The sequence below is a fragment of the Danio rerio genome, chromosome 21 (assembly GCF_052040795.2).
Source record: "Danio rerio strain M-AB ecotype USA chromosome 21, GRCz13ab, whole genome shotgun sequence".
NCBI lineage: Eukaryota > Metazoa > Chordata > Actinopteri > Cypriniformes > Danionidae > Danio > Danio rerio.
The window spans coordinates 8577501-8600092 of NC_141041.1; the positions used below are offsets into that span (position 1 = coordinate 8577501).

At 34.0% G+C, this 22592-nt stretch overlaps 1 protein-coding gene across 6 annotated transcripts in view; it reads left to right on the forward strand.

Moving 5' to 3' along the window:
- Nucleotides 1-22592, forward strand: part of ap3b1a (adaptor related protein complex 3 subunit beta 1a) — a 762544-nt gene that overhangs the window by 85932 nt on the left and 654020 nt on the right. For 4 of the 6 annotated variants that reach the window (XM_087300589.1, XM_087300590.1, XM_087300587.1 and 1 more), the window contains exons 23-24: nucleotides 18109-18337; nucleotides 21620-21704. The exons of the other annotated variants lie outside the window; for them this stretch is intronic. In XM_087300589.1, coding sequence (XP_087156715.1) covers nucleotides 18109-18337; nucleotides 21620-21704 — 314 coding nt within the window. The remainder of the gene's footprint in view (nucleotides 1-18108; nucleotides 18338-21619; nucleotides 21705-22592) is intronic. 6 annotated transcript variants of the gene reach the window in all.

Here is a 22592-nt window from a genome sequence, read left to right on the forward strand (position 1 = left end):
ATATATATATACATACAGTTAAAGTCACAATTATTAGCCCCCCTGAATTATTAAACCGTTTGTTTATTATTTCCCCAATTTTTTCAAAGAAGATTTTTTTTTTAATCATTTTTACACATGATAGTTTTAATAACTCATTTCTAATAAATAGATTTATTTTATTTCCATGATGACAGTAAATAATATTTGACTAGATATTTTTTAAGACACTTCTATACAGCTTAAAGTGACATTTAAAGGCTTAACTCAGTTAATTAGGGTAACTGTGCAGATTAGGGTAATTAGGTAAGTTATTGTATAATGATGGTTTGTTCTGTAGACTATCGAGAAAGAAATATAGCTTAAAGGGGCTAATAATTTTGTCCCTAAAATGGTGTTTAAAAAAACTAAAAACTGCTTTTATTCTAGCCAAAATAAAACAAATAAGACTTTTTTTTTATCAGACATACTGTTAAACATTGTTTGGAAAATATTTAAAAAAGAAGAAAAAAATTCAAAGGGGGCTAATAATTCTTAGGGGGGGCTAAATTGCCCATTCCTTTACTATTAAAGGCATATTTGCATAACTATTTAAGTTTCTTGCTTCTATTGAACACAAAAGAATATTGGGAAGAATGTAAGAAATCTTTGTCCACTAGTTTTTTTTTCCTACTATGATAGTACTGGTTATCAACATTCTTCAAAATATCTTCTTTTCTATTCAACAGAAAAAAACAGTTTTAGAGTCACTTGAGGCTGAGCAAAGGCTGAGTCGATTTTCATTTTTGAATGAACTATTACTTAAACTGAGTTTGTTCTGAGTTTGAACTATGATTGCTTATAACACCCAATCCTCAACATCCTTGAGTCCAAGTAAACTTTTCAAACTTCCTCCAGGCTCCAACCTTCATCTGTCAGAATTCCTATTCTCCTCCTGTCCATCACTGCGCCTTTGCCCCGTTGACCTGCATCTCAGCATTGGGGCGGGTGTCTGCGCGCCCGCTTTTGATTGACAGGCCCGCCAGGCCCGCTCCGCCGCGCCGCTAGAAGCTGTTATCCACAGGTCATTAGAATACTACCCACGAGCCTCAGCGGCCAGGCTAATCAGAGCCCAAATAAAGGGTGAGATTGAGAGAAAGAGAAAGGGCTTATTTAAAGTCAATGCTATGCATAAATACATTACAGGCCGCTATAATCTTAGTCACGCTGGATAAACCTCATCTCACTGCCGCGCACATACATGCATCCATTCATTACGGCGTGTCGCGCAGTCACACAGCTGCTCTTTCTTAGCCGCGCGCATGCAGATGTATGAAAATATATTCATACGAGTGTGTGCGCGACTTGGGGTCCAGATGAAATAACGGTGTGTGAAATAGAGAGGCACTCTGATGCATTCTGGGACGGTTAGCGGCGGTATTTAGCCGATCCGGGGTCAGCGAGCGAACTGTCTGCCTCGGCTCCTCCCGTTTCTAATAACATTTTGACGTGCGGATCTGCTCTGAAATACTGTTTAAGCGCGCACCGGGGGAGCCGGCTGATAACTTTTCATTCATAATTAGCGCGGGGCGAATGGGGGCCGAACGCGGGGCGTCGCAGGGAAATTGAACTGTCAGTGTAGGGCGCGCGGGGGGCGAATGAGGGCGCGCGCGGGCTGAGCGAGGGGTGGGGGGCGTTTGACCCCATCACAATCCAGGGGCCGCGTCATAATTTGTTCATTTGGTGCCCATCAGCCGGCCGGCGGCGCTGCGCTGACCCCGTGCCTCGCTCAGTGCCGGCCTCATTATGACTCAGCAGTGAAGCAGAGGCGCACGTGAAGACGCACAGCCACCCTGTCAATCACATGAGCTCACTGCTAGTGCTTTTTAGTGTGCTATAAGAGCATCCTGATATGATTGTGTTTACAGTACATGGTTTAGTGTTTTCCGTAGGATTTGGTGAAAGTAGGTTGGGTGGATCTCAGACTTTTTTTGTATATGGGTCACAAATGAAGTGACCGTTAAACTAAAGAGTGATTTTATATATAGACCATTTCAATGTGGTCATGTCATTGGGCCATAAACATTTCCTGCTTGTTATCATACTTTTTTATAACTGTAACAAGAGGCAATTTAATCATAACTCAGCTATCATAACATTATTTATTAATATGTGGCTCATTTTGCATTCTCAGAAGCTATGGAAATTAAAAAAGTAAAACAGGAAGTACTTTGGGACCATTGTTTTTGTTTACATCTCTCAAAATGGTCTGTATGGTGTTAAGATTACGGTTACTTTTACAATAGTGAAGTTCGAAACTTCCAAAAGCATGGTTGTTAATTAGTCTTGTGTGTATTCGAAGCTTAGGAAGGGATGTGACAAAAGTGTTTTGTGTGTGCTATATGAGCATTTTGATATGATTGTGTGTACGGTACATAATTTGTTGAGCTTATGGTTGGGTGGATTTTAGACTTTTTTTGTGTGTGTATGGGTCAAAATACGGTGATCATATTACATACAGAAGTCAGAATTTTTATCCCCCCTGAATTATTAGCCCCCTTATTTTCCCAGTAATTTCTGTTAAACAGAAAGATTTTTTTAGCACATTTCTAAACATAATAATTTTAATAACTTATTTCTAATAATTGTTTTTTTTTTATCTTTGCCTTAATGACAGTACATAATATTAAACTAGATACACTTCTATGCATCTTAAAGTGACATTTAAAGGCTTAACTAGGTTAATTAGGTTAACTAGGCAGGTTAGGGTAATTAGGCAAGTTATTGTATAACGATGGTTTGTTCTGTATACTAATAAAAAAAACTTTTTTAGCTTAAGGGGGCTAATAATATTGACCTTAAAATGTTTTTTTTTTTAATTAAAAGCTGCTTTTATTCCAACCAAAATAAAACAAAAAAAAGTCTTACTCCAGAAGAAAAAAATATTATCAGACATACTGTGAAAATTTCTGTGAAAAAACTTTCTGCTGCTTTATTCTGTGAAAAAAGAAAAAACAATTCAAAGGGGGGCTAATAATTCTGACTTCAACTGTAACTTCACTAACCTGGGAAATGGAGGTCTCTTGAATGGTTTGTAAACACAATTAAGTGCACAAATGCCATATCATCTGATAATTGTCGGAAATAATCCCAAAAGGCAATTGACTGTATAAAGCCACATAAAACAAAACAAAAATATGATGTATATGCCGAGTTCAGCAGCTAATCAGCCGGAATCAGCTGAAGTGACAGCAAACAGCGAGACCTAGCTGCCCCTCAAGTGGCCACACCCTTAATTTTGCAGGCTTTATATAACTTAATATAAAGAAAACAGGTGCGTTATAAAACATTCACCTCCTCACAGTTGTCATGAAGAGTAACATTAGCTATATGAACCAGAAACGTCTTTTGTACCAGGCTGTAAACAAGTTTATATCAGCTGTAAATATGGCTTATTTAACATTGCAGGCAGTGAACATCTGGACTTCCTGGAGCCAGCCCCCAAAGGCCAGTCGATGAATTGCCGTTTTAGTTACGTTTCGTATTGGCTTCACGAGGGAAAGCGGGAGGTTGCTGTTTGGTCACACCCACCCAAGCAACTGAGTGACATGCAAAACCAAGGCAGTCTGGGTTGCCAGGTGTGTGCAAAGCACTTTGTGCGGCTCAAATCCAATCCTGCCTCCAATATTCAGTGCTCAATTCACCCTCAAGGCTGATTTATACTTCTGCGTCAAATGCCGGCGTATGCTACGGCGCTGACGCATTGCCCTTCGCCGTGGCCGTCGGCGTCACTGACGTGCACCTCTCTAAAATGTAACTACACGTCGCAACGACGCGTAGCGCAAGCTCTGTGATTGGTTGGCTTGGTTGCGGTGACAAGTCTGGGCGGGACCGAGAGCCATGCGAATGGCACGAGCCCAATGTAGCGATTGTTTACAAGTGTGGAGTCCCGTGAAGGAGCTCCGGATGGAAAGTTTTGTTTTGTGTTTACCTCATAGTTAAAGTTGTTGCACGTCCGCCGGTTCCTGCCTCAAAATGAGCGAGTTTGAGCCACTTGTACATCCAGGAAGTGTTCAGGAAACACAAAACAGCAGCGAAGAAACTCGACACAGAGGAGCATTAACACCTCATTGCCAACTAGCGTTTCGGAGGTGTTAATGCAGACCAACAGAGACAGCGCGCAGAAGTATAAATGCACAGCTACGGGCGTTGCATGCGCCGTGGGTTACGCCGGTCACTTGACACAGAAGTATAAACCAGGCTTCACGCTCCATTATAACATCACAACTCACAAGACAACTTTTCACCTCGAAGAGAAATCTTAACGATTTAGTCTCGCAAGGTCTTGTAGCCCGAGATGTCATCACTCTCTTAGTATCTGACCATTTGTAGTATTACTTTGTGTTTATTTTCACTAAACAAACAAAAATCCCAATATTAATCACAGTTGACTTCCAACATTGGACAAGATCAATGCGCACCATGTGAATTTCACCCAATTTATCTTCTGGGTGGCCTCACAGAAGCAACACGCTCACGAAAAATACACACTTAGGCTCTTTTACACTAATATATCTTGGTTTTAAAATGACATCTTAGAACAAAAACGATCCACGTCCACAATGGCGTTTCAACTAGCATTACACACACACAGGCAAAAGGCACGTGCTGCAGCATATGTGGACGTCTAAGCTCTATGCAGTCAGCGGATGGCTGACCCCAGAGTTGGACAGTTTCTCAAGGATGTACCGCTGGATCGTGTCTCAACATAGTTTTTAAATGTGATATTTAATTAATCTTGTTTCTGTCTAACGACTCTTCTGTCTTTTGAATCTATCAGGTAACGTGTCACAGCGTCAGTACACTGCTTCAATCTTTCGCTTTCACGTAGGGCTGGGCAATTAATCCGATTTCGATTTTGGCTTTTAACGATTATGAAAAACCATTAATCGAGATAAACGATTATTCCATCACGCACCGCCCCCTTTCCAGTTGTACACGTGTGCAAACTCTTTGCCTCTGCAAAGCTCAGTTCCACGTGAAAATGACTAAAAGCATGTGCTGTAATGTAACTTTTGCAGCACGGGATGCGCATCTTTCATATTTTTAAAAGCGCAAAAGAGCACATGCTGTTGTGTGTGTGCGCGCTGCGCTTAGCCTCGGACAGGTAGCGTGTGTGTGTGTGTGTGTATGTGTTTGCGCGCGCGCCGCGCTTAGCCTCGTGCAGCAGAGCGCACACACACATCTAACCCGATCTTAATGTGAGCGCTTTAATGGTCAAGTACATGCACATTTGTGTCAGAGCGCGGTGTTTAGTGATTATTCATAGTAACCCTCATTTGTGTAATAAACAAACAAGTTGAGAATCAAAAGACACGAGAAAGAGAAACCATATCAGAGCCGCACTGTTCTTAAAGAGACAGCGTGCGGTATTCCTGCTGCTGCCGACTATTTTTATTATTAATCAATAATAAAATCAAAAATACAGTGAAGATGCTTAAAGCAGTTTAAACATAACAGATTTAATAACTCATTTCTAATAACTAATTTCTTTTATCTTTGCTATGATGACAGTACATTATATTTTACTAGATGTTTTTCAAGATATTTAGCTTACAGTGACATTCAAAGGCTTAATTAGGGTTAATAGATAAGTCATTGTATAACAGTAGTTTCTTCTGCAGACAATCAAACATACATATATATTGCTTAAAGGGGCTAATAATATCGAGCTATTAAAATAGGTTTCAAAATATTCAAACCTGCTTTTATTCTAGCTGAAACAAAACAAATAAGCCTTTCTCCAGAAGAAAAATATATTATAGGAAATACTGTAAAAAAAAAAAAAAAAAAAAAAACCTCTGTTAAACATCAATTGGGAAATATTTATATATAAAAATAAATTCACAAAAGGACAAATAATTTTTGACTTCAACTGATAATCGTTTTGAATAATCGTGATTACAATTATGACCAAAATAATCGTGATTATGATTTTTCCCATAATCGAGCAGCCCTACTTTCACGCTTGTACTTAGTCATAATAGCGAAAACCTCAGATACTGTTGGTTGTGCACTTTTTTTTACGACTAAGTTTTTCGACGCCATTATAACAACACAGATCACTTTGCCTATTTATGCCAGAGTCCTGCTAAAAAAGTGATTGACAGGTGGTACTTATCTGTATTTATGATTTGGTCATAGGCAAAACAAAGACCATGCGGCTCAGGTAGTTGAAACTGTAGGCTACAAATAATGAATACTTTATGAATGAATTAAATATTCATAAATAACTAATTCACAGCCGCCTACAACGAAGATATCATCGTCCATCGTGATGTTTCACATTAGACATCATACGATGCCAAATTGGTCGACATCGCTCAACTCTAGTCTGCAGATTCAGTCAGCAACATTTTCAAATATTACTGTCACTACACTCAAAAAAATGGACATTTGTTCAAACTACTTATTTAACATGAGCTGACACAACACAATTCTTGAGTTTTTTAGTGGGGGCGGGGGGGACAACTTAACTTAGCTTCTACAAATTAAAGTAGACTGAACAAAAACTATTAAGTTAATTCATGTTGTCCCGACACAAATCAATTTTGTTAAACCCAACATTTTTTTAAAGTGTACACAAAGGAATCTCCTTCGTATATTCTTTTATCTTTTCCAATATTAATCACAATTGACAATATTGGACAGGATCAATGCACACCATGTGAATTTCACCCGATGACATTTCTGTCTTCCGGACAACCTCATAAACAACCTGAAGAGATTTCAAGAGAATAGATTTTTAATTCTCTCCTCCGTACATGTCCTCCGTTTATCCTCCTTTTCCCTCCTCTCTCTCTGTTCTGCCGCATGTGTTTTGCATCTGTCAGCAGATCGGTGCGGCAGCTGGACAGAGAGGATGCTGGGATATGTGAAGGTGACTAGAGCGAGTTGTCATCCATCACTAAGGTTTCCTTTAAGCTCATCCATAATAGAGCTCCTCAATCAAGCTCCCCTTCACACCGGAGACGTGTCCGATCCAGACGCGGCGGTCAAGGTTACTCTTTTCCCCCTCCGGTTATTTACTCTTCCAGTGCCCAGCGGACTTGACCACTTTATAGGGCGCGAGTGTGTGTGTTATATTGGTGATCATAAGCGATGTGTTGTATATTGGCTCGTCCAGTCCTTGAGGACGCTGACAGGAGCGGTTATCATGAAGCGGCGGACGCGTTTCTGTGTGGTAAATCTGACGCTGTAAACATTACGGCTACTTTTATCAACACAGAAAGGTTTGTCACTTCCAAAAGCACGGCTATAAATTTGTGCTGTGTGTGTGTTGGGTTTTTGTTAGACGCTTGGAAAAGGATGTGACACGTCTAAAGGTGCTTTCAGGTGTTGTGTTGGGATAACGCTACGGTTTTTGGGATAAAGCAACTCATTCATTCTGTCAGGTTTTCAAAGCAATTTTATTTTGGTTTGTCTGGTCTCGGTTTGCGCCGTCCGTCACGGGGATTGTGGATGATGTGCAGGTCCCTGCAGAAGCGCTGGAGATTTCCGCAGAATTCAAACGCTTATCATTCACACGTTTCTACTTATTCAACACCATAGCTTTTATTTTTTTAAAATATTTTGTTAATGTTAAGTTATGTTCATATTAGGGTCAATTCAAATTACTTAACATTTATATTTAAGTCCAAAATTATTTTATTTTATTTTATATAATGTTCAATTAAAGTGCTTTATGTAAAAATAATAATTTTGTATTATGTTTGTTTTAAAAAATAATAATTTGTAAAAAATTTCACGCATACACATACAAATATAATTAATGCTTAAGTAATTATTATTATTATTATTATTATTATTATTATTATTATTATTATTAGTAGTAGTAGTAGTAGTAGTAGTAGTAGTAGTAGCAGCAGTATTAATATTAATAATTATAATAATATTAATAAATGTTTTAATAAATAATATATTTTAAATATAACCTAAGTATTACAATCTACTAAACTGACTATTTTAAATTAATAATATTTAATATGAGAAACATTTATTAAAATTTATTTATATATATATATATATATATATATATATATATATATATATATATATATATATATATATTATACACTTTATAATAATGATATACTGTACTATATAATCATATAATAATGATTTAATAATGATATACTGTACTAATATAATGATGCTGATAATAATAATAATAATAACAAATGCTTTAATAAATTATATCTTTTAAATATAATAATCTACTACTATATTACTACTAACTATAGTAATCTACTACACTAACCAAGTATTCTAATTTAGTAATATTTATTACTCAACATTTACATTTCAGTCCACAATTATTTTATTTTATATAATGTTCAATTAAAGTCATTTATAAAAAAATAATAATTTTATATTACCGTTGTTTTATTAAACAAAAATAATAAAGTACACACATACACAAACATATATATTAATAATTAATATTATTATCAAGTAATACGTAATCATTAAATGGCAATACTAAGTGTAATATAATATATGTGTAAATAATATAGATAAATATTTAAAAATTTAAATTTTAAACATTTAAATAAATAATTTCTATAAATACATAAATATTCTAAAATTGGGTTAGGTTTAATCACAATTAATCATTCATTCATTTTCTTGGCAGCTTAGTCCCTTTATTTTTCCGGGGTCGCCACAGCGGAATGAATCGCCAACTTATCCAGCAAGTTTTTACGCAGCGGATGTCCTTCCAGCTGCAACCCATTTCTGGGAAACATCCACTCACACATTCACACATACTCATACACTACGGACAATTTAGCCCACCCAATTCACCTGTACCGCATGTCTTTGGACTGTGGGGGAAACCATAGCACCCGGAGGAAACATACGCGAACGCAGGGAGAACATGCAAACTCCACACAGAAATGCCAACTGAGCCGAGGCTCGAACCAGTGACCTTCTTGCTGTGAAGCGACAGCACTACCTACTGCGCCACTGCCTCGATTATTATTATTATTGTTATTATTATTATTATTATTGGTAGTAGTAGTTGTAGTATAATTAACAATATTAACAATAATAATAATAATAAATTCTTAAATAAATTGTATATTTTGAATATAACGTCAGTATTACAATCTACTAAACTGACAGGGTATTTTAAATTAAAATATTTAATATGGGAAACATCTACAATTATTAATATTAAATCCTCCATCAATATAAAAAATATAATGATTATATAGTATTAATAAAATGTGTATTTCAAATATTATAAAATACATATAAGAATAAATATTGTATAGCAATTTTATTTATTAATAATAATAATAATGATATACTGTACTAATAAAATAATGATAATAATAATAAGCTTAATTATTATTATATGAACAACTTTTTTGATTTTTGAAAATTTTATATATTTATAGAAAATATTTATTTACATTTTTAGAGTTTTAATTTGTAAATATTTTTATATATGATTCAAACATATTTAACTTAGTATTGCCATTTAATAATAATTTTTAGAAGTGTATAATTTTTCTATTTTATTTTAAGTATATTTAACCTTATATTGGAGTTTAATAACGACTTTTAAAAAATGTATCTCATTTTTATTATCAATAATCTCATATAATCGATATGAAATGTAGTTAATGTATTTTTACAATGAAATCAGCATAATAAAAATCAGTAATTTATTAAACCTTTAAGTTGTTGAGTGTGTAGCTGTATTGACTCAGTTTAACAAATGTTTATGTAAATCTATTTTTATTTTGTTATCCTCCACACCATCACACCACCAGCCTGAACTGTTGATACAAGGCAGGATGAAATCATGCCTTCATGTTGATGACACCAAATTCTGACTCTACCATCCGAATGTTGCAGCAGAAATCGAGACTCATCAGACCAGACAAAGTTTTTACAATCTTTTATTGTCCACTTTGTTGAGCCTGTGTGAATTGTAGCATACATTTCCTGTTCTTAGCTGACAGGAGTCTGATGCCTCTGGCATCAACAAGGCATTTGCGCCCACAGAACTGCCGCTCACTGGATATTTTCGCTTTTTCAGACCATTTTCTGTAAACCCTGGAGATGGTTGTGCGTGAAAATCGAAGTAGATCGGCAGTTTCTGTAATACTCATACCCATCTGTCACCAACAACCATGCCACGTTAAAAGTCACTTAAATCAGCTTTCTTCCCCATTCTGATGCTCGGTTTGAACTGCGGCAGGTCATCTTGAGCATGTTTACATACCTAAATGCATTGATTTGCTGACATGTGATTGGCTGATTAGAAATTTGCACTAACCAGCGGTTGGACAGGTGTACCTAATAAATTGGCCGCTGAATGTAATTTTCCAATCATAAAACATTCATATCTGAGCAGCAGTGAAAAAATTCCCTGTCTGCAAATGGAGCCTTGAGTCACTCCTATGCTCAGAATCTGAATGCATTCAATTTTTTCTTTGCATTTTTTTTAGTTTGGCTCCATTGCACTATTTTTAGCTTTTATAGCATCCCTCATTACACTATGAAAAAAAAAAAAACTGGGCTGCAGATGGAATCCATAACTCGGAGGGATTGCTAGTGTTGAAGACCGAACCGCAGCCAATAAATAAATTGCAGGCAGAAATGTCATCGCTGTCCAGGTGTTCAGCAGTGCCGTGCAGAGCCAGAAAACTGCCATCCGCCACCGATCTGTTCTGCTGTCACACGAGCTGAGAGAATCCAGAGAGTCAGGAATAATGCATTGAGACGTCAGCGCTCTTTCCACACTCGTCATATCGATGGCAGCCGATTCAGGCATGACGCTTGGCCTTTTCTTCTCTTTAGGCCATTATAGGGATTTACTTGAAGACAACTAGTGTCGTTTGTGAATCAGGGATCCAATTATTTTTGTCAATATGACCGCTGATGATTATTTTTATTGGCTGTTGGCTCAGTATCATGCACTGCCTTTTAAAATTGATTTCAAAGGAAATAAATTATGCACTCACTGTAAAAAATGTACTGACAACATTTTTTTAAGTTACTTTAGCTTATTTTAATAAGTTATTCAGGTTTAAACTAATTTTTGTAAGTTATACAAAGTTTAATTAACGCACGTTGAGAGTACTAGGAAAACTAAATAAATTAAACTAAACCAAATAATTTAAGGTGCCAAGATTTTTTAACAGTATTAAAGTGTTCAAAAGTGACTAAAGACGTTTGTGTTGTAAAGGCTTCTGTTTTGAATAAATAGTGTTCTTCTTTAAAGTTTTATTCAAATTAAAAAATCTTAAAATGAATGAATTATTTTCACCAGATGTTTTAATTGCATAATGTCGTAAATTTTGACTTCTTATCAATTAGAAATGATCAGACCAGAGGTTTTGAATATCAGAAAATAGACTTTATTCTCCATAATAAAGCCGAGAAAGAGCAGAGCAGACCCCAGAGCATTCTGAAGTCTCTCCTGGACACCTTCTAAAGTCTCTCCTGCTCCTTTTCCTTTATTTATGTTTTTGACACACCCCTATGTGTCTCTTTTTAACTTTTGACCATTTTTGAATAGGTTTTCTAGTCTAAGGGGTCCTGCTATTCTTGGCTCTCAGCCCACTAGCTCATGTCAACAGAGATGTTACAGGTCTATGTCAGCAAAGTATAGATGCAACTTATGCAAAGGAACTAAGTGTTTACATACATTGTTATGATAGGATAATAACTTGATAATGTGTTACTCATTCTAACTTCTGACACAAATAGCTTCATAGAAGTATTTAACATATATGATCAGTGCTTTACATATTCAGTTATTCTACACAATCAGTCACTCAGCCTTCTCCTAGTGTTGCTCCTGTGCAGGCATACTCATCTTACACAGTATTTTTAACACACGCTGGCATGTTTGCTGCAAACACTACATACATTTTGTGAAGAGAAAATTAACTGCTTTACACTTAGAAAATACTTCACACTGAGAGAATAGAAATCTTCTTCAATAACTGCTTCCAACATTGATAATACAAAATTTTCCTAAGCAACAAGGCCGCAAGTTATCAGGTTTCTGGAGAATCATGTGACCCTGAACACTGGAATAATGATGCTGAAAATGTAACTTATATCATAACATATATTTAAACATAATTGTTTTGGGAAATGAATGAATACTTACAAAAGTGTGTTGCATTTAATGCAATGGGAATGTGCGTTGGCTCGAGTGCCATAGTGCCCCACCAGTGACGATATACAGCTATATCGCACTGCTACGAGTGTAATATTGCGTTTATACTGTACAACAGTTCAACGCCATAATCGTATAACTAAAAATATAATCAAACAAGGAAAGTTAAAAAAATCTTTTTGTACGAGGAACTACTTTCTTCCACCATTCATTCACATCTGTCGCTGACGGTCAGAACAGCAGAAACCATTGCTAATTTGCAAACGTTACTTCAGAGCTAGTATTTCAATAATTATCTAGCATAATATGAAAAGTGATGACAAAACAGGTGATTATGTTTAGTTTTTAAGGCTGAACGGCATGAAATGCCATCAGTCTACAGAGGTTTCCCAGTATTTCTCTGTTGCAATTGTTAGATCACAATAATTAACCCTAAAAAAGCCAAAGCAAAGCAAGCACTACTAGATTACCATGGTATGAATACAGCACTACAACATATCAACAAGAGAGAGATCGACTTACAATGTCACTTACCTGTTTTATAAAGATTTGATCAGCTGTAGTTTGAAATTTACTGTTCTTCCTCCCCTTGTTACGCAGTCTCTGTCATTATCTTGTGGTGGAATGTCAACCATCTATGCTCTGCTCAGTATGGCAGACTTGGCTGTAAATGCACTGAATCTCTGAAATTATAAATATTTTAAAATGGGCACTGTCCTTAAAAATAAACTGCAAAGTTGCAATCTAAACAACTACATTCTCACCTACAAAAGCCTCAAAAGTACATTATGTTGTCCAACAGCTGTAATATCTGTCAAATAGTGAGTTGTATAGTCCTTCTTAAATCCTAGTGTGGGCGGAGTAATACACAAGAGTGAAGAAGCTGTTTGAGTGCTGAGATTGGTTTAACATCTCACGTCTATTAGCCTATCAGATTCAAGAACCAGACAGAACTGTTGTATAAATACATATTGATAAATTATTATTATTATTATCAAATTCTCTGTTTTTCCGGATTTATGATTTATAGTTGTGTGCAGAACATTATTTGAGTTTCATTCTGTTTTAATTACTGATGACCAGAGGTTAGTAGAGTATCCGAAATCTATGCTCAGGTGAAAGTACAAGTACTTGCTGAAATTTTTACTCAATTAACAGTAAAAGTAACAATCTTAAAAGTTATTCGAGTAAAAAAGTATCTGATAAAAAAATTACTCAAGTAAATAGTTACTATATATATATATGCATACATACAGTTGAAGTCAAAATTATTCGACCTCCTGTGATTATTATTATAATTTTTTCTGTTTTTAAATATTGACCAAATAATGTTTAACAAAGCAAGGAATTTTTCACAGTATATTCTATGATTTTTATTTCTGGAGAAAGTCTTACTTGTTTTATAACGATTAGAATAAAATCCGTTTTTAATGTTTTTAAAACAATTTCAAGGTGCCTTATTATACCCTAACTTGACGAATTAACCTGGTCAGCCTTTAAATGTTGCTTTAAGCTTAATACTAGTATCATGAAAATTATCTAATCAAACTTAATGTGCTGTCATTATGGCAAATATAAATCAAATCAGTTAATTAAACTATAGAAATGTGTTGATAGTCTTTCTGTTAAACAGAAATTGGGGAAAAATATAAAAATATACAAGGGGACTAATTATATATATATATATATATATATATATATATATATATATATATATATATATATATATATATATATATATATACACACACACACACACACACACACACACACACACACACACACACACACACACACACACACACACACACACACACACACATACATATATATATATATATATACACAGTTATTCAGTTATACAGCACTTTTTTTAGTTATTGCATAGTTATCATTAATATGGATCAAATTATGATAATATTGACACTTACCTCTTCGTAATTTTTCAGGATGGAGCTGTAGTTCATGTACATGTTGCGATGTCAGTTCGATGTTGAATCTTGGAGTGAAAACATAGACTGAACTTTAGGCCGCGGTGAGCTGGTCCGATAAGCTCACTGCACAGACATTGTGACCGTCCTCTCGTAACCGCAGATGGCCATGGCGTAGTATAAACTCGCACATCTTCCTCGACTTCAGTCATCATTCCAACACAGGTGCGCGCTCTAACCAAAAGCGGGAGATGCATCTCTATAGTCACCTTTCGCGACACAACCTCTCCAATGCGGCGCCTCACGATATTTGCGAACAAGTCATATGAATCATATTTGTTATCATTTCAAAGTAACGGAGGAACACCACCAAATGTAGCCAAGTAAGAGTAATGATATTTCTGTAATAATTTAGTTGAGTAAAAGTACATATTTTAAATTAACTCAAAAAGTACATGTTACCCAATAATTTTACTCAAGCAAATGTAACGAAGTAAATGTAAATCGTTTTTACCCACCTCTGCTGATGACATTTCATCTAAATTTAAAATGAAAGTTATTAACAGTAATATTTTTTGTATATAATAACCAAAATTGTGGAATGTGTTCAGACTCATTTATTCAATTGAAATAAGCCTACATTTTCATTTATTTTTTTATTCATTCGTTTTTACACAACACAATGCCAGTGAATTGTTCTCAAAAGAATTAAGAAAGTAATATTTAATGGAATAATCATTTTCCATAAAACAGTTGTTATTTTGACCAATTGACGCGATGATTGAACAAACAAACAAATTAATTGTTTAATTTTTCTTTGTTTGTCTGGAAGAAATATTTTCAGATTGGAACTTTTTACAAATCCAGGCCTAATAAATTCATTATATCCAGGCACATTTCAGATACAAAATGTACAAATCAACTATTTTTCCACTCTTCTGATATTCTAAATGACCTAAGATGGCATTAAGAACAGCTCAGCATTACTCTAACATTATATAAGCATTTACTAAGGTTTTCCCCTAATGTGTTTATAATGAAAATAGCCTTATGCCTCTCCGTCATCTTCAGCTGTTTCTCAGAGATTTTACATTAAGATGAAAAGTTAAAAGGGGCTTATTAAGCGGAGGAAATGGACTGATGGCGGCCTTAGTTTGTGTGTGCAAGTAAATGGATGTATATCCTCCACCTCATCTTTTTATTTCCATCTCCATGATTGCATATTGTTTGTATGTTTTACATTTCATGTACTGACATTTCTTGATTTCTTGTTTTCACACTGGTTTCCACTAGTACTATTGTAGCACCTACGTAGTAGAATTTGTTTTTTTTTTTAAGAACAAAAACATTATTTCAGCCTGTTATTGATGCATCTTACCAGTATTAAAAGTAATGAAATATTTACTGGTCCACATACAAACCCTTGAGGTACTTCACTTCTACAAAAATCTGAATTTGAAAGCACACACGTTTTTGCTTAGCTTGCATTGTCTTAAATGTTTTTATTACTTTGAAAAAAAACTCTTGTCAAACAGGTTTCCACACATTTTAACATGCCTAAACTATTTTTTCCAGAATTCTGCAGATCTCTTTTTACTGAATAAGATTAAAGTCATGGTGTCGGTGTGTTTCAGCAGTAATAGTACAATCATTGTGCTAAAACAGTCCACAAATGGAACCTTGCGGTACTTCATAATGTGAAAGCACATACTTTTTGGTTTCAAAGTTTTTGGGTAATTGTACAAATACATGCACAACTCTTCTAGAATTATACAGATATTTTTTTAAGAATAAAAACATTATTTCAGCCTGGAATTGATGCATCTTACCAGTATTAAAAGCAATGAAATCTTTACTGGTCCACATACAAACCCTTGAGGTACTTCACTTCTACAAAAATCTGAATTTGAAAGCACACACGTTTTTGCTTAGCTTGTAATTAATTGGAAAAATAACGACTGTTTTCATACTGGTTTCCATAAACGCTCCCCTCTATTTATAAACTTACGTTATCAATACCATCTTCACAGGTATCTTCTTGAGGTACTTTAAAATTCAGAATCCCATATTACACTTTTTTTTTAATTGTACATGTTTATGCCGTTAAGTTTTTGACCAGTTTAAAACTTTTTTATCCAAAAATACTCCTCATATATCTCATATTAAAGGACGCATGTGTGTGTCTTAAATGTTTTAATTTCTTCGGGGGAAAAAATTACTCTTGTCAAACAGGTTTCCACACATTTTACCATGCTTAAATTCTTTTTGCAGAATTCTGCAGATCTCTTTTTACTGAATAAGATCAAAATCGGGTGTTGGTGTGTTTTAGCAGTAATAGTACATTTATTGTGCTAAAACAGTCCACAAATGGAACCTTGCGGTACTTCATAATGTGAAAGCACATACTTTTAGATTTTAAAGTTTTTGGGTAATTGTACAAATACATGCACAACTCTTCCAGAATTATACAGATATTTTTTAAGAACAAAAACATTACTTTAGCCTGGAATCGATGTATCGTACCAATTAAAACTAAATTAAAAGCAATGAAAACTTTACTGGTCCGCATACAAACCCTTGAGGCACTTCTCCTTCACAAAAATCTAAATTTGAAAGGACACACTTTATTACTTGGCTTGTGATTAATTGCTAAAATAATGACTGTTTTCATACAGGTTTCCTCTTGTTTTACCATGTTATACCAAATAAGTGTTAAACATTTTAGCAGATTAAAAAAAATCAGGTTGGTTTCGTAACGTTTTCATCTAAAAACTGATTAAAACATTGTTCGTGTTTAAAGGTCTCTTCTTTTTTTATTGTACATACTATGCATATATATATATATATATATATATATATATATATATATATATATATATATATATATTATTTTTTTTTAAATATTATTTCATCAGTTGCAAAATAAAATGTTTTCACAAACACGTTTGGTTGCAAGAAAGCGTACCCAGTTTCAGCAATGAACAATACAAAGGGTTTTATTGATGGAATTAGGCACAAGTAGACAGACAAGAGGGTGACAAGGTCCCAACAGTAGGGGCAATAACACAGGGAAGCCAGTGGTAGGAACAAAATGGCACCAAAATGAACAGCTGGCCAAGAGCAGAGCAATGGTGGTCAAAACCAGAGCTAGATACTGCAGCAAGCCACGTAAACTTCAGACTGGCAGGCCAGGGAAGTCAGAGCACGGGATATGACTGGAACAGTACAAGACATGACCGCAAACAGGCAGCAACAAAATATAATAAAAGTTTTTGTTTTGTTTTGTTTCCAGTTTTGTTTTATTTCTGGGTTTTGTTTTTTTCCTTTTTTGTTTTGTTTCTGGTTTTGTTTTGTTTCGTTTCAGTATTTTTGTTACTTTTCTGGGTTTTGTTTTGTTTCATTTCCGGTTTTGTTTCATTTCTGGGTTTTGTTTTGTTTCATGTTTTGTTTAATTTTGTTTTGTTTCCGGTTTTGTTTTATTATGTTTTTTTTTTCTGGTTTGGTTTCATTTACATTTTTGTTTCAAATTGTTTTGTTTTATTTCTGCATTTGTTTCGGGTTTTCTTTAATTTCTGGGTTTTGTTTCGTGTTTTGTTTTGTTTCCTTTCCTTTTTGGGTTGGTTTCATGTTGTTTTATTTGGCTTCATTTTGTTTTGTTTCTTTTAGTTTAGTTTTGTTTTTGTTTTCGATTTAGTTTTTATTTATTTTTTTCGTTTCGTTTTTAGTTTGGTTTCATTTATAGTTTTGTTTTGTTTCTGGTTTGGTTTTGTTTCATTTTGTTTTGTTTTGTTTCCGGTTTGGTTTCATTTCCTGTTTGGTTCTATTTTCAGTTTCAGTTTTGTCTCTGGTTCCATTTCCGATTTCGTTCTGTATAATTTCGTTTTGTTTTGTTTCAATTTAGTTTGTTTTTTGTTTAGTTTTAATTTTAAAAAAAAGTTCTGTTCATCTTTATTGTTTTGTATTTTCCTGCTTGTTAGTTTGACTTAGTCTCTTGTGTGTGTGTTTTCCCTCCAGGCCAGTTCTCCAGTGTTTGTGCCGGAAACATCCTATGAGCTGCTCCACAGGATGACGGGTAAAGGACTGTCCGGCCAATACCGCTTCACCCGGCAGCCCTGTATTTATGACAGCAGCATGGTGTCTCTGCAGCTGACACTGAGCAACAGTAGTGAGCAGCCGCTGGAGAACATCCACATCTCCCAAAAGAGCTCCTGTGCACAGAACATCCACTGCTTCAATGCTGTCGGTGAGTGTAAATGGCTAACAGCATTGAAAACCAAACATTTATTGGTATAGCGCTTTTTTAAAATAAGAATTTAAAGTACAAATTCGGAAACTGGCCCAACCTTGTAATTAAATATATATATATATATATATGTAAATATATATAGATATATATATATATATATATATATATATATATATATATATATATATATATATATATATATATATATATATATATATGTAAATATATATGTAAATATATATATATATATATATATATATATATATATATATATATATATATATATATATATGTAAATATATATGTAAATATATATATATATATATATATGTAAATATATATATATATATATATATATATATATGTAAATATATATATGTATATATATATATATATATATATATATATATATATATATATATATATATATATTTTTTTTTTTTTTTTTTTAATATTAACAACCTTGTTTACATATCAACACACATTCTGCAACTACTACTTTGTTTCCTATCTGCCTGTCTGTCTGTCCGTCAGTCTATTTATCTGTCTGTCTGTTGATCGGTCGATCAGTATTTAGGTCTGTCTGCGTTTTGTTTTTATATTTAGTTTTTTGTATAGATTTTGTTTAGTTGTATTTTTTTTTTCGGGGTTGTTTTTGTGGTTTCGTTTAGTTTTAGTTTTTTTGTTTGTTTCTTTGGTGGGTTTGGTTTGATTTTGTTTCTGTGTGTTGTTTTCTGTTTTGTTTTAGTTTTTTGATTTTCTGATTTTGTGTTCTGTTGTTTTGTTTTGTATTTTCAATAGATTTATTGTTTTAGTTTTTGTTTTGGGTTTGTTTTAATTTCGTTTTTTGTTTTGTTTTCTAGTTATTGTGGTTTTTGTTTTGTTTTTAGTTTTTGTGTGTGTTTTTGGATTTTGTTTTGTTTGGGTTTTTGTTTTGTTTTTTTAGTTTTTGGTTTGTTTTTTGTTTAATTTAGTTTTTTGTGTTGCTTTTGTGTTTCTGTCTTTTTTTAGTGTTTTTTATTTTGTATAGTTTTTTGGTTTAGTTTTAGTTTTGTTTTTGGTAAGGTTTGTTTTGATTTTATGTTTCTTTATGTTGTTTGTTTTGTTTTAATTTTTTGAGTTAAGTTTTTTGAGCTTTTGTTTTTTGTTTTTGCTGTTTGTGTTGTTTTACTGTGGTTTTGTTTTAGCTATGTTTTTGGGTTTGTTCATGTTTTTGGTTTGTTTTTTTTGTGTTGTGTTTTTTATTTTGAATAGTTGTTTGTTTGCGTTTTGTTTCATTTTAATAATGTTTTTGGTTTGTCTTTTGTTAGGGTTTGTTTTAGTTTTATTTTTTGTATATGTTTTTTTTATTTTGTTTTGTGTTGTTTTTGTTTTGTTTTTTTTTGTATATTTTTTGTTTTGGTCTCATTTTAGTTTCAACATTATTGTATATTTATATTATTTACAAAACATTTCATCAAAGTTGTTTAAAAACTAAAAAGTATAATGATCAATGTCCATTCATGTCTTGGGACAGCTTAATGTTTTTGATTCACTTCAAATACTGTGGTTTTTTTTTTCTTTTGTTTTTTTTTTTCTTTCTTTGCATTGGACACATAGTAAAGTATGTAAGTAAACATGCAAAGTTTCTAAACTTTATAGAATCCATGATCCACTTTATAGAAAGCATGATTATTTGTAATATGGTTAAGAATTGTTAAGAGGGAAGAAAAATGTAAAATGTTACAGCTGTTTTACACAGATATTAGTTAAACAGGCAGTCAACACACACACACACACACACACACACACACACACCTGTTTCCTGCTTCTCGCTGTATTAATGCAGCTGATATGATTTCAGGCACTGTATTGATTAGCAGAAGAACTTTCATCAGACACACACTCACAGACACACATTCCCTCTGTGTTTGTGTGTGTATATGTGTGATCAAACAGCTCTTCTTCATTCACAGGACCGCTCTGGCTTTTCTTACATTAAATTGAAGCGTGTTTGTGTGGTTGAAGCATCATAAAGATGGATTTCATGGCAAGAAAGAGGAGAATGGATGAAGCTTCTATACTTCTGCACTGTGTTGCGCTTTCACGGCAGTCAATCTGCTCTTCCTTCTATCAGTCTGTCTTTCTTTCTTTCTTTCTTTCTGTCTTTCTTTCTTTCTTTCTTTTTCTTTCTTCCTTTTCTTAATTCTTTTCTTCTTCCCTTCCTTCCTTCTCTTTGTTTTTCCTCCATTCCTTCCTTCATTCTTCACTTCATTCACCTTTTTCTTCCTGTCTTTACAGTCACTCAGTTCTTCTTTCATTATTTGCATCCATTCATCTTTCATTTCTTTCTTCTGTCTGTCCTCCTATTCTTTTGTGCTTTTCTTTTTTGTTCTGTCGGTTTTCTTTCTTTCTTTCTTTTTTTCTTTCTTTCTTTCTTTCTTTCTTTCTTTCTTTCTTTTTACATTGCTTTGCGTTTTCTATCTATCTATATCACTAGCTCTATATTACATTATTCTTATGGATTTAAATCTTTTTCTTTCATTCTTTCCTCTTTATTCTTTCCTCTTTTCTTTCTTTACTCTTTTCTTTCTTTCTTCCTTCCTTTGTTCCTTTGAGTTTTCTATCTGTCTATATCTCTATATTACATTAATCTTATGGTTTTGAATCTATCTTTCTTTTACTCTCTTCTTCCTTTCTCTTTTCCTTCCATTCATCTTCCATACCTTTATTTCATCTGTCCTTCTTTTTTTTGTATTTTCTCTTTCTTTGTTTTCTTTCTTTCTTTCTTTCTTTCTTTCTTTTACTCTTTTCTTTCATTATTTTTCTTCAAACTTTTATTCTTTCCTTTTCTTGTTCTTTCTTTCTTTTTTTTCTTTCTTTCTTTCTTTCTTTCTTTCTTTCTTTCTTTTCTTTCATTATTTTTCTTCAAACCTTTATTCTTTTCTTTCCTTTTCTTGTTCTTTCTTTCTTTCTTTCTTTCTTTCTTTCTTTCTTTCTTTACTCTTTTCATTCTTTACTATTTTCTTTCTTTCTTCCTTTCTTCCTTCATTCATTTGAGTTTTCTATCTATCTATATCACTCTATCTCTATATTACATTAATCTTATGGTCTTTCTTTCACTCTTTTCTTTCTTTTTTTCTTTCTTTTTTCTTCTTTGTTTTCTTCCTTCCTTTCTTTCTTTCTTTCCTTCTTTCTATCTGTCTATATCACTCTATATTACATTGATCTTATGGTTTTGAATCTTCAACCAGAAAGGTGACAGATATTCTTTCTCCCTCTCTATTTCTCCCGCTTTAGAGTGTCTAGAGCCGCAGGCATCAGTAACAGTGTCCATCGGTGTGAACTTTAATGACTCCACACAAGCTGCAAACTTCCAGCTCTGGTAACAATTCACCACATACACACTGCATACACTATAGAGCAAATAATATACAGCAGAATTAACATTGAGGATTAAACAAATCTGTACCTTCAGTACCTTTATTCTACATTAGTAGCACTAAATCCCTTAGATCAGGTATAACAGACACATGCCATAATAGTGTTTGCTTTCCTCGAAAAAACAACAATATTTAGCAAGAACATGAATACACACTCACTGTGCGTGCACATTATGATGGCTCCGGCATGTCATTATACAGATTAAATTGCAGGTTGTTCATTATGCTTACACAGGGGCGAAATAAGACCAAATTAATTGCTCCCCTTTTCAATCTGCTTTTAAAAAATAAATGATTACCGAATCGTGTGAATGGTAATAATATGCATTACATTTTTTTCTTCTTTTTTTAATAATGCAATTTGGAGTGATTACACTTCTCCACAAAGCTTGTAATTGTTTTTTTCTTTTTTCGATTACGCCGGAGGCTTTTGTGATCGATACAGTGAAATAGCCAGGCGTGAATAACATCACCATAAACAGCCGAGCCGGAGAGCGAGAGAGCGAGGGAACGGGCCACCGCTAGATTATGTGTGCTAATGGAGCCAATGTGAGTTCAATGACATGGAGGCGAGTGGGCGTAGGTCAGGCCTGCACGCGTGTCTTCTTGTCCTGGGACGAAAGCCGGGTTTAAGAAGGGGATTCGGCTCCTGGCTATCACCACTACTTCAAGAGATTATGCCGTATTAGAAAGAAATACCTGGATTTACCTTGCATGTCGATCCCTAGCCTGCTTATTTGGTCTCTGGATCATTTTCAAGCCCGTTTTCTTTCATCACCTGATCTCCGGGCTGACCCTGTACTCCCGTTTCTGGATTCACTCCTTATCAG